We start from the raw sequence: 12,564 nt of genomic DNA on the forward strand, positions 1-12,564 counted from the left end.
AGATTAATCATGTTGCCTGTTCTTGGTTCCCTAATTGAGCAAGAGTCCAAGCACTTTAGACATAAATAGTTATGCAAATTTAAATTTTGGGTTCCATAAATATTTTCACATGTAACTATGAGATTTACTTTCCCCAACCATTTGTGTCAGCAGCATTGGACTGGCCTGCAGGAAAAGGAGAGAAGAGGAGTCCTCCCAAGGTGGTCTGGGCAATTGTAACTCATGCTCTATCTACTCACCTCCACCAGCACCACCTCCTTCTTCACAAAGATGAAGGGCGATGGCAATAGTCTTCTCTCACTTGACATAAAGGGGGTTGGAAGTACCACTGCCATCACTTCATGTTGTGATTTTTTTAACGAGCTCACCTGTTACAGTGCCTGGGGTGCCCTTTGCCTATTGCTACTTCTTGTGTTTGAACTTTGAATTAAACATACTACTGGACTATGAATTCTAGGGTGTCTCAAAGAGCATGCCTCCTAGTGTTTACCATGATAGTATGTTAAATTGAAACACAAGAGACATCAGAGGGCAACTGCGGCCAATTCCGGGCCCAAATCCTGTGTCCCCACTCTTCTCCACTGGTGCTGCCTTCTCCTTGCAAGGATTAATTTCTAGATTTGAATTCTACTGGGTCTTCTGCCAATTAGGAGGGATCTGTGGGATCTGTACTTAATCTGTCACTGTTGCAGTAGTCTTGGGTAGCCAACAGGTCTTCAGGCCTCTAGAAAATTTCCCTGCATGTCTGTACAATAAATATCAGTCACTTGGAAAGAGAATACAAAGGGACTGAACATATTCAAAACAAGTTTGCATAAACATATGAACAAATACTTGAGGGATTTTTATTTGCATCATTTGCCCAGCTCTTCTTGCAATATAGTTTGAAGTCAACTACATTAGTTATAATATACATCCAACATATTAACTCAAGCTTGGCTAAAATCTGATGGTTTCTTGCGTATGCTTTGCAAGTTGTTACCAAAGACTCTGAGTAAAATATTCTAAATGTGTGTCAAAAAGAAAGATAAAAAAGAAAATTTGTGCAAGAAAGCACCACCCGAAGAGAAAACATGAACAATGTTTAAAATGATTACATATTTTCCCTAAACAAAAAACCTAAGTATAAAAATTGACTTTATATTTATTTTTTCTTATGTTGGTTTCATTTTCAATACTCCACAGATCCATAATATGACAATTTCAGACTGTCCGGAAAGATAAATCTTAACACAGTCCTATAACCTTCACTAGAATAAATATATTGGCAAGGAACTTTTTGACCAGCAGTAGTAAATTTTCATACTTAAATAATTATTATTTTTTACAATTTTTGAAATTTTACAATGGTTGGTTTCTGAATACCAATATTAATGCACAAATGTAAAAAAGGCTATTTTAATTAACCTTTTGTCACCCTTTGTATCAAGTGCAGCTTTATGAAAGGAATGTAAAAGAAAATCATTTATATATTAGAGACTTATTTTAAAAAGAGACACAGCAACTTATTCTATGTTTTGAAAAAGAATACGGTTTGTCTATACTTTATTATAAATAATCATGTTCTGTCATAGTTTCCTCTTGCCAGCAAATGAAGGACATTGTTTCACAAAGCTTCTAAAATGTACATGAATATTTGATTAAATCATGTTCCCCTGACAAAATAAAGTTCATTCGCACAGAGCAGACAATAATGAGGAGCTCATTATTACAATAAGACTTTTAAGGACCTTGGTAGCCAGTACCAGTTGCATTTGGAAAGACACTCCTCAGTTTTTCTTTTTTTAAAAAATAAAGGTACAATCATAGTTATTCATTTACTTTAAAAATTCTTAAGATGAAGAAAAGTAGTGTTTATATATATATATAAGTCCTTGTATAAATTATAAAACTCAAGTTTATGTTACAGAGTTCCTTCCCCAGAGGAAGCATAAAGCACTTTTGTGGTACCTTCACCAGTAAATATTTGTATCACATTAAGTTTGACAAACACAACAAAGACTGATATTGCATCCTAAAGCCCAAAGAGAACATTCCTCCTTTGATGTAATCTCTCATGATGGATGTGCTCCATGGGATCATTTGACTGCCATGAGTTCAGTCAATTTTGAATAAAGGGCATAGGAAAGTAACACATCTAACCAGTTCTGTAGGAATTGGAAATATTAGTGTACAGCAGTCTCATCTTTTTTGAGGTCAACATACACCCTTTGGAAGACAAAGAGGAGTTTAAGAATATGAAAATAAAATAAAAAGAACAACAATGAGGTAAACTCCCCCAAAAAGGCAGAATGAGCTGGAATGTCAGGAGAGAGTTCGATTGTACCTGACACCTAAATGTTTTTCTAGCCAGAGTTCAGCCAGCTGCATGGTAGATGCAAATGTACTTGCTTTGGACCCCAAGCACATTTTATATTGTTTAGGGTCTAAATTGGGGTCACACTGAACTGGATGAAAAACATGTACAACTCCTACTTCTTGACTTCTAAAAGCCTTCAGCCCAGAAGTTATTACTTTAGTAAAGAGGTCTACATCCTCAAGTCCCCAGCCTTGAATTGAGGTATCAAATCCACCAGCACTCAGTAGATCACTTTTGTAAATACAAGTGATTCCAAATCCATAGTCTCGCCAAAATCCAGTTTTCTTTGTGAAAACAAAGTTATTGTCACCTGGAGGGTTGCCTCCATATATTACTTTTGGATCATATTGACTAAAGATGATGGGATAATAAACCTGCTGTCCTTGAACAGTATTATCTCTACATCGTTGGAGAAAGTCTGGTGTGAATATCAGGTCAACATCACAGAATAGCAGCAAAGTGTCATTGTCAAATTGAGATGAGGCCATTTCAAGACCTAAACCTCTGGAAAACTCTCCTGTCATAGGAATTAGGGTCATATCTGCCTTCGGATACTTATTATGATATTCTTTAATTAACTCTCTGTGTTTGCTGGAATCTTGGCCAGAATCAGAGCTGAACAGAATTACTGCCAGCTTTACATTCTGCCTGGGAATAACACAAGTCTTTTCAAAATTCTCCATAAATCTTAAGAAAATGTCGTATCTTCCTGTGAGAGGGACAAGAATATGTATTTTCTTGTCACTATGTCCTCCTATTTCTTTGGTGCCTTGAAATGATGAAAAAATCTTTAAAGAATTTGAAAGAAAAGAGAAAGACTGAGTATCACTGTTAATATTCTCTACAAGGCTTCTTACATCCAGTTCCTCTGCCTCTTTGAAAAAAGGCTTGCTAAACAATTGCTGAAGGTAAGCATGACGTCTCACTGGAACTGTAAGTTTTCTTCCTTTGTGTCTTTTGTACAAAAGTAGTAAATCCAGGATGTACTCCACTCCATGCATAGGATCAACCCTACGGTAGCCATATTGTATTTCCTTGAAATCAATAAGCCTTCCTCTAGATTTAGAGTTCTCATTTATCATTTCCATTACTTGCATCACTGTGTCATCCAATGCTGCCCGCAGAATGCTATTAATGCTTTGTCTGGGTGGCTGATTCTCAGCCACAGAGTAAAGGAGCTTCCCTGTCAGGAATTCCCATTCAATTACTTCATTCCTTTCACGGGGCTGGAAGCGACTGAAAGATGGCATCATTCCCAGCTGCTGATCTTCCTTATTTATTTCACTGTTACTGAGCTTGCTCATTAGGGCACTTTCTCTATGAAGCTGGATGGTGCGATAGCGTAGTTCTGAAATTTTGCGGCTCAGTATGTAATTGTGGAGTCTGTATTGGTAGGCTGGCCTTTTATTTGGATGAAGTGTTATAGCTGTGTGTATTTTACTGTTGTGAAGATCTTGGATGTAACCTTTCCGGTTGTGTTCATAATTTTCATGGAACAATTGCTGCATCTGGAGAGGGAAGAAAATAAATGCAGTTAGGTTGGAAAAATGTTAAAAAATGCAAGCCAATGAACACCTGTTAACTTGTGATTTACTTTTCACATCACAGTTTTAAAGTCAAATATTGAATATTAATCATGTATATTTTATTTATTATCTATTTAAATTCCAGTAGTGCCTACAATGGGCAAACAATGTCTCATAAATAAATAGACAACTTGTGCTTATCTTTACTTATTCCACCTGGAAACCCAGATATCATTTTTAAGTTAATGCATACAGTAGTAAATCATGTCAGCCGTTCTTAGTAGAATGTCAAAACAGATGATGTACAGGTTGAATTTTGCAAAGCATTCAATTCCTCTCATAAGCCTCTATCAATATATAAGCCATCATTTGTACAGATCCTTATTGCACAGTTATTACAAAGGCTGAGTGACTGAAACTTTTTTTTTTTTTTAACAGAAACTTGAATTTACATCAAGGTACAGCTGCACAGCTCCAAGTAGCTAATAATTCCTATTGCAACAACCAAATGGATAGAGCGTCTCAACACTGATTAAGCAAATTAACCTCATTTAATAAACTTGTTAGTTTTTGTTCCACCGAATATGATTAAGTGACTGCATTATAATCACTGGGATACAGAGCTCTGGCAGTGATGCAAACAGCAGCCTGCCCAATCAAACTATACCTGCCATGCTAGTATCATACTGTAACGCACTATTGATTTCTGAGGTAAGAACATCCTACTTCTGTCAGATTACTAATTGTAACTAATTATAACTAACTAGTGGTTAAAGCACAGGACCAGGAGTTAGAAAATCTTGGTCATATACCTGCCTATGCTACTCACCCACTCTTGAGCAAGTCATTCACTCTTTCTGTGCCTCAGTTTCCCGTCCTCATAAACTGTTCTGAATGTTCATTACTGTTTGTAAAATGCATTAGTACTCCCTTAAATGGGAAGCAATAAAGAAGAGTAAAATATTATTAACCCTTCTTAAATACATTTAAGTCACACCATCCTTTGCTGAGATAACAAACACTGACTTTAACTGGAAGCATGTTCCCAATAATATAACAGAAAAGAAAAAAGCAGGCTGTTTTCATTTTTTTTATTAATGGGAAACAGCCTGGTCTGTAATTACATTATATAGAAAAGGGGAAAGTGTTCATTAGATAGGAAATGCTGTTCAGAGCCTTGTTGGTGAACTGAGGCACTAATTAGATCTTGCGGTTTGTATTGAAGTCTGTCTTCTATGCACTGCACAGATCAGCAAAGATGACATCTGATAACAGAACAAACAATATCCCAGCTTCAAAATGTTTAACTAATTCACTTGATTACCAACCTCTCTAGAATGGGGATCCTTCTTAAATATTGTGCTACTCATAGATAATATTAACCTATTATGCTAAGAACCAAGAGGGCAAAAATGTAATAGGCCTATTAGCAAAAGATCCTACAGTAGAAAATACAAATCATAATATTTAGAAAAGATGTTATTAATTTCATGCATCATTTCAAAATATTGCTATTTCTTCTTCTTCTTCTTCTGTAAATGAGTTTGCTTGTATAAATAAAACAATTTAAAACAATTATTGTTAGTCACCTCTGTATTTGAGATCCACTTTGCAGGGTCCTAGAGCCTGGGCTCCAGCCTGAGCCCATACATCTACATCACAATTAAACAGCTCCTTAGCCCAAGCCTGACAAGCCCGAGTCAGCTGACACGGGCCAGCCACAGGGTTTCAGTTGCAGTGTAGACATACCCTTAGATGGTACGATCATCCTTAAATTTTTCCTTAAATTTTCAGTCGCATCCTTCATTGTTATCCTGCTAAATTTGTGGAGAAAAATGCTTTTTTGTGAAAAGTGGGAGGTGATGGTAGTGGTAAAGGACCTACTACAAAACCTACTTCTAGCCCTGGCAGCTGTAATTAGTATAGCAACCCTTTCTGTATCTTTCCATGCATTCTTGAAAAGCTCAGAATCCTGAAAGTCGGTAGCTATTACTGACAATATGTAAAATGTTTATTATGGTAGTGCCTAAGGGCCAACCAAGAGTGCGCACCCATTGTGTTAGGCACTGTAGAAATGCAGAGTAGTAAATGGTCCCTGCCATGAAGAGCTTACAGTCTAAACAGACAAGACAAATGCAGGATGGGGAGAGAGGTAGAACACACAAGCAGAGTGAACAATGTGATGGAAGCAAACATCATGTTAGTTCCATTATTATTATCTGGATGGGTACACTTAAGAGGGGATAAGTTAATATAAAAGAAAGGGAGGGTATGAGGGAGTGAGGAGACATGGCAGGTGAAAAGGGGGTAAGAGGGACAGGTGTGTAGTGTAACTGAGGTGAAGAGACTGTAAGGAAAAGGGAGGGGGAGAGAGCTGCAGTGCAGAAGGGATGAACAAACAGCCAATCAGCACAGGGCAGAGGAAATACAATCAAAACTATAGAAAGTTCTCTGAGTATCCAAAAGACATTCTACTTTGGCTACTTCTGCTCCTACTGGCTGGAGCCTTTGACTGGTTCCACTCTGCAGTTTCTCCCGAGCCCATGTGGTGGGGTGAGGAGAGGCACCACCTGAGTCCTAGGGGCTATGCGTTGATAGCCCTGTACAAGTCATTAGTGCATTGCAGCAAACTCTCATGTCCTTTGGAGAACAGGATTAGAATGCATTATGATCTTGATAAACTGGAGAATCTGTCTGAAATCAATAAGATGAATTTCAATAAAGACATGTGCAAAGCACTGCACTTAGGAAGGAAAAATCAAATGCACGGTGACAAAATGGGGAATAACTGGCTAGGTAGCAATACTCCAGAAAAGGATTTGGGGGCAATAATGGATCACAAATTGAATATTAGTCAACAGTGTGATGCAGTTCCAAACAAGTCAAATGTCATTCTGGGATGCATTAATAGGATTGCTGTATATAAGACATGGGAGGTAATTTGTACCCCTCTATTTGGCACTGATGAGGCCTTAGCTTGTCCAGTTTTGGGTGCCACACTTTAAGAATTATGTGGACAAACTGGAGAGAGTCCAGAGGAGAGCAACAAAAATGATAAGAGGTTTATAAAACATGACCTATGAGGAAAGGTTGAAAGAATTGGGCATGTTTAGTCTAGAGCAGTGGTTCTCAAACTAGGGCTGCCGCTTGCTCAGGGAAAACCCCTGGTGGGACAGGCTGGTTTATTTACCTGCTGCGTCCGCAGGTTCGGCCAATCGCAGCTCCCAGTGGCCGCGGTTCACCGCTCCAGGCCAATGGAGGCTGCAGGAAGCGGCGCGGGCCAAGGGACGTGCTGGCTGCCCTTCCTGCAGCCCCCATTGGCCCGGAGCAGTGAACCGCGGCCAGTGGGAGCCACGATCGGCCGAACCTGTGGACGTGACAGGTAAACAAACCGGCCCGGACCGCCAGGGGCTTTCCCTGAACAAGCGGCGGCCCTAGTTTGAGAACCACTTGTCTAGAGGAGAATAAACTGAGGGGCAACATAATAACAGTCTTCAAATCTGTAAAAGGTTATTATAAAGATGATGGTGATCAACTGTTCTACATGTCCACCGAGTGTAGGACAAGAAGTTATCAGCTTAGTTTGCAGCAAGGAAGATTTAGGTTAGATATTACGAAAAAGAATATTTAAGCACTGACACAGGTTATCTAGGGAGGTTGTGGAATCCCTGTCACTGGAGGTTTTAAGAACAGGTTAGACAAACACTGGTCAGGGATGGTCTAGGTATACTTGGTCCTACCTCAGCATGGCAGGAAGGAATAGATGACTTCTTGAGGTCCCTTCCTGCCCCACATTTCTATGATTCACTATGAAACACTGGCATCTTAGTATACAATGATACCATCTGAGGTTTGGGCCCAGTGTGTCCAGATCCTCATCCCACTCAAGTCAGTGAGTGGGGAGAATCCTACTGAATTCTGTAGGAGCAAGCCCAATGTGTTAATTTTTCATAGGACTTTACTAATTTTTTCTGAAGAGATTGCTGCCTTTTGAATGATTCTTATAGCACAACTAGCAATATAATTGGCAAGAATTTCTGAATGCATCTCTTCGTTCCGGCTGAAACTAGAAGTTGGCAAGAGATGTGAGTAATCTAATAGTGCTCTAAGGAACCCTGAACTACAAGCAGTAGAAAAAAACATGGTGAGCTGAATAACAATGAAGATAATGTTTCCTTGTATGCTTCAATACAATAGTTAATATGTAAGCATAAGGTAATTTGCATTGCAAATCTTTAAACTCATTGTAATCTTTGTGATTTACTGATGTAATAACAAATGAAAGTCCTTATTACATATAATGCAAATGCCCAAACCATCCCTCTATTATTATTTTTACAAGACCGGTTCTTATTAAAAGACTGAATGCAAATGGAGCTTTTTAAATTAACACCATTTTTCTCTGAACATTGTTTATAAAACTATTTCCTTCAGTTAAAAATCCAGGAATGAAACTTAATCCTCATCACAATCCTACTTTTTTTAAAAAAAATATGAATCATAATATTATTATAACACCAGCATTTTATCTGCCTTATGGAACAACCAGCTTTTCATAGAACAACGGAGTACTTTTTCAGTCCTATCCTCCCCTTCCCCCAGTTAGTTAAAGATTGGGTCTCATCCTGCATTCCTGAGCATCCAAAGCTCCCAGTGATTTCAAAGGGAATTTTGAATACACAAGGAATACAGAGCTGGACTTGTAGTGATCTGATCATATGTGGTAGAATACAAGCTCTTTAAAAAACCAATTTACACTGAAAGTGTATAATGCCCTCAGAGCCCCTCTAGTCACAGCAATCTTTTGAACTGAGAAAATTGTGGCTCTTTATGTTATCACTATATATAGCTTCTTCCCATAGTCTGATCCATAGTGTAAAATTGATTTTACACCTGTAAAAACAATGGCTTTACTATTAGTGTTATATTTGTGTATAGCTTATCTGCATTATGAACTAAAATGTTGTGGGGTGTCTTTGCTAACCAAACTGAAGCGTGAATTGAGTTTACTATTTAAATTTATGTAAGCATTACTGATCATGGGTTTTTTGTACCATGTACATACTGTTATGTCAATATACCCAGAAACAATATACATTGTAGTGCAGTTGTGGTCATGGTAAAAGTGACTGTAAAAATGGGATTCTCTTACACAGCAGATCTGCCCTCTCTGGGTATTGTGAAACATTTTCTTACTCTAGTGGCAAAAATGTATACTGCTGAGTCACTGCAGCTATGGAGAAAGAGCTGGATTCTATTCTGTATTACACATTGTTATTGTTAGATAACTTACAACTGCAGAATCTTTACGAAGTTACGGCCAGGATGAACAGAGCTTGATTGTTTCACCCCTTGTTAAGCATGCAGGGCTCAAAAGTGGAAAAAATCATCATTGTGGGCCAGATTATTCCATGAGTAGTTTCATTGTCATTGGGACTACTCACCAAGTATTATGAGTAAGGGTAACACATTTCTGACCCTTGCTTACAAATAAAGATTTGTAAACTGGGTATATGTGAAATACAACAAAACTCTGCAATACCAGTTTTACAGGATCAGTTTTCAAAGTAGAACTGCACTTTAAGTTATTAATTTAACTCTTTGAATTTCCTTGCTTTTGTGAGTTTGAGTTAAACTCAATAGGTACATTATCTTTTCATTTCCTTTCTAATATTGTTCAAGACCTTACACTGACATCAGCTCAGCTCATTTTGAGACTAACCAATGACAATCAAAGGCTCTGATAAGCTCTGAAAAAATATTGTTACTCCATTAAGACAATGAGTTTTTTGACGTTCCATTTCCTCTTTAAAAACCAACCAACCAACCAGTGCCTCCCTATAGCGTTGGAAACACAATTCTAGAAGAGTGCACAAAAAATATTGACTCTGTGGCACTATATGTAAACTCCTTTATGTAGATGCTTCACCTAAACACTTACCAAAGAAATCAGCAAATATGTAATAAGGGGGAAAAAATCACATCAAGAAAGGAATTGGAAAGATTTAATTTCTGTAAATATCAAAAAGTTTCTTTTTGTAAATTAGTAAACTCCTTTCCTGTGAAGGCAATCTAGTTCAATATACAGTGCATTTAAAAGCCATTAAAGTGACAATATATAAAGGGAAAAAGTTTAAGTTGAATCTGCACGTCACATAAAACTGCTTGATAGTGGAAACATTACACTGAATAAGTCAATAGCTTTATGCAAACTATGCATTTAATATTTTTACAAGCTTACTTTTGGAGTATATGCTGCAGATTAAAAACTGGGACTTACTGTTGCTCTTTCTACCAGATTCCCATGAGGACCTGGTTGCAGTTAGATACAGGCAAATTATAATATACTATTTCTTATGTCTCTAGGTCAGAATACTTATCTGACTTGTTGGTAAAGGCAAAACTAACCCCTTGGGGATGCTTTGTGCATACAGGATCTAGTGGAGTGGTTCCTTGTCACAACGTCATGGTCAGGGCCGGCTCTAGGCACCAGCGCTCCAAGCATTTGCTTGGGGCGGCACTTTCCAAGGGGCGGAACTCCAGCTCCTTTTTTTTTCTTTTTGCTTGGGGCAAAAAAAGCCGGGAGTCGGCCCTGAATTGAGGTGAGCTGTGGTGGGGGGGGCGCGGGGAGGACCGCAGGAAGTAACCCGGGGGGGGGGGCAGAGGAACCACTCCCCTCCCCAGCTCACCTCTGCCTCCTCCCCTGAGCATGCGGCACGCTCGGAGGAGGAGGCGGGGCCGGGGATTTGGGGAAGGGGTTGGAATGGAGCGGGGAAGGGGTGGAGTTGGGGCAGGGCCGGGGGGGCGCGAGAAAATTTTTTTGCTTGGGGCGGCAAAAAACTTGGAGTCGGCCCTGGTCATGGTTGCTGAAGCCGGGAGTGGTGTTTCCTTGGGAGAGCTCTCTTGCTCATCCTTTGAAGATGCTTTGCCTCACAGATGCCTGGTCTGGAGGCTTTTTCTTGAATGAAGAGTCATCTTCTTCTTCACTAACTGGAGACTTGTGGCAGATGTTACTTGAAATTCAGTTTGAAGGTTCAAGAAAATCCTCTTACTCCATTTGCTTTTCATTGGTTTTTCAAATAACCTATAGATCAAATTTATTTTGGGTTAAAGGCTGAAGAATTTCTCTATTTGTCTGCATGCTTTTTTTAAGAATCTTATATGTAAACCAACTGATAAGGCTGTGACTTTGATTAACTGCCTTTTTCTTGTCTAAGCTTGCTGGCAGGTGACATTTATCTACAAACGAATCTAGTGGATCAGGAGTCTGTTTCCTTGAAACTTTCTTTTAATATCTCCAATTCAATTTCATAAAAAGTTCAAGCTGCATAAAATCCTATATATCTAATTAGTTGTGTGCATGAATACTTTACATGTTTAAAGACAATTTTCAAATTTCCTAAAGGTTATTCAGGTCTTAATTAAGGCTTATTGAAGGTCTGATACATGCTGATAACTTTACTCATGCTGAGTGGTACTTTACTCGTTATGTAAGGGTTGCACAATATAGCCCTCTGACATGTTCAAGTTTGCACAAAATCAATTTATTCCCCAATTTTAAGACCAAAGTTTCAATAATTTAATTTTTAGCTTAATAAAATGAGGCATTGATTAGTAACAATGTATACATTTTATTATTCAGTGTCTGAAACCATTATCAGTCAACTCATTAAAAGATTTCAAAATCTATCAAAAGGATTCTCAAGTACTATTTAATATAAATCCTCATTTTAAGCATTAGATATAATACCATATATACTTTACATATCTTAAATTTTAAAATAGAAAGTATGAAGCAAAAAGGAGAAAAAATATCCTTACTATAACTTATTAAAAATACATGTGCAAAACCTAACCACAACTTTTTTTGTTGTTAAAAAAGGTGATTTTATGTACCAGTTCAAAAGAGAAAAATGTATAACTGTCTTATAGTACACAAGTTTTAAAATGTATAATTGAGAAAAATAACTTCTTCCTTAAATTTGTGAAGAGAGAAGAGAAAATCTTTTGAGTAAATACATAAATAAATTCTTAACACGTTATCTCATACCACTGCATGCCTTAAACTGCACTTTTTCACTTACATTATAATACACAATCAAAACATGTGTTTTCAAAATCTAACACATTTCTTTATGATGACCTTACTTCTACTGCAGACCCATATGCTCCTTCGTGTCCCAAAGCTATCAATTTTTAAGGCCTTAAATAAATCTTAAGACCGGCCCTACTCAAGTTAATAAGCCAAGAATATTACTGATGCTCAGATTGTGTTTTGGCCCTATGTATTTCTACTGTCATGTGCAGGCAGTAAACTGAAACTTACAAGACCGTTGATAGGCTCTGTTGAGGGAGTTGGATTTATAGGACTGTCAGTGAGGGCTGCATTCAAGACTGGAGTAGACACAGAAAGGGAAAATATAAATTAGCTTGTCATTTTTTAATTTAACGTTTAAAAAAATGAATAAATGGCCTTTGCAACCATTGTGAAATTGTTTTTGAAGATATCATCGAAACAATTGGAAGAGGTTAATGAATTTTTTATCTGAGCCTAGACTGGAGTCCTTTAAATATGTTCAAATGTCAATTAATAGGATGAAATCTGATTTCACATTTCCAGTATTGGGTATATATTTGAAACTTAATATTTCAGTGTTATGTGAATAACATTCCAATTTG

General features: G+C 37.8%; 1 protein-coding gene across 1 annotated transcript in view; it reads right to left on the minus strand.

Annotated features, from left to right (window-relative positions):
* Positions 1–817: 817 nt before the first annotated feature.
* The window catches only part of CHSY3 (chondroitin sulfate synthase 3), a 252,886-nt gene continuing 241,139 nt past the window's right edge, over positions 818–12,564 (minus strand). The window contains exon 3 of the mRNA XM_026652391.2: positions 818–3,867. Within this exon, the coding sequence (XP_026508176.1) occupies positions 2,305–3,867 (1,563 nt within the window). The 3' untranslated portion in view covers positions 818–2,304. The remainder of the gene's footprint in view (positions 3,868–12,564) is intronic.

Source organism: Terrapene carolina, unplaced genomic scaffold (genome assembly GCF_002925995.2).
Source record: "Terrapene carolina triunguis isolate 2854851 unplaced genomic scaffold, T_m_triunguis-2.0 Scaffold113, whole genome shotgun sequence".
NCBI classification, from domain to species: domain Eukaryota; kingdom Metazoa; phylum Chordata; order Testudines; family Emydidae; genus Terrapene; species Terrapene triunguis.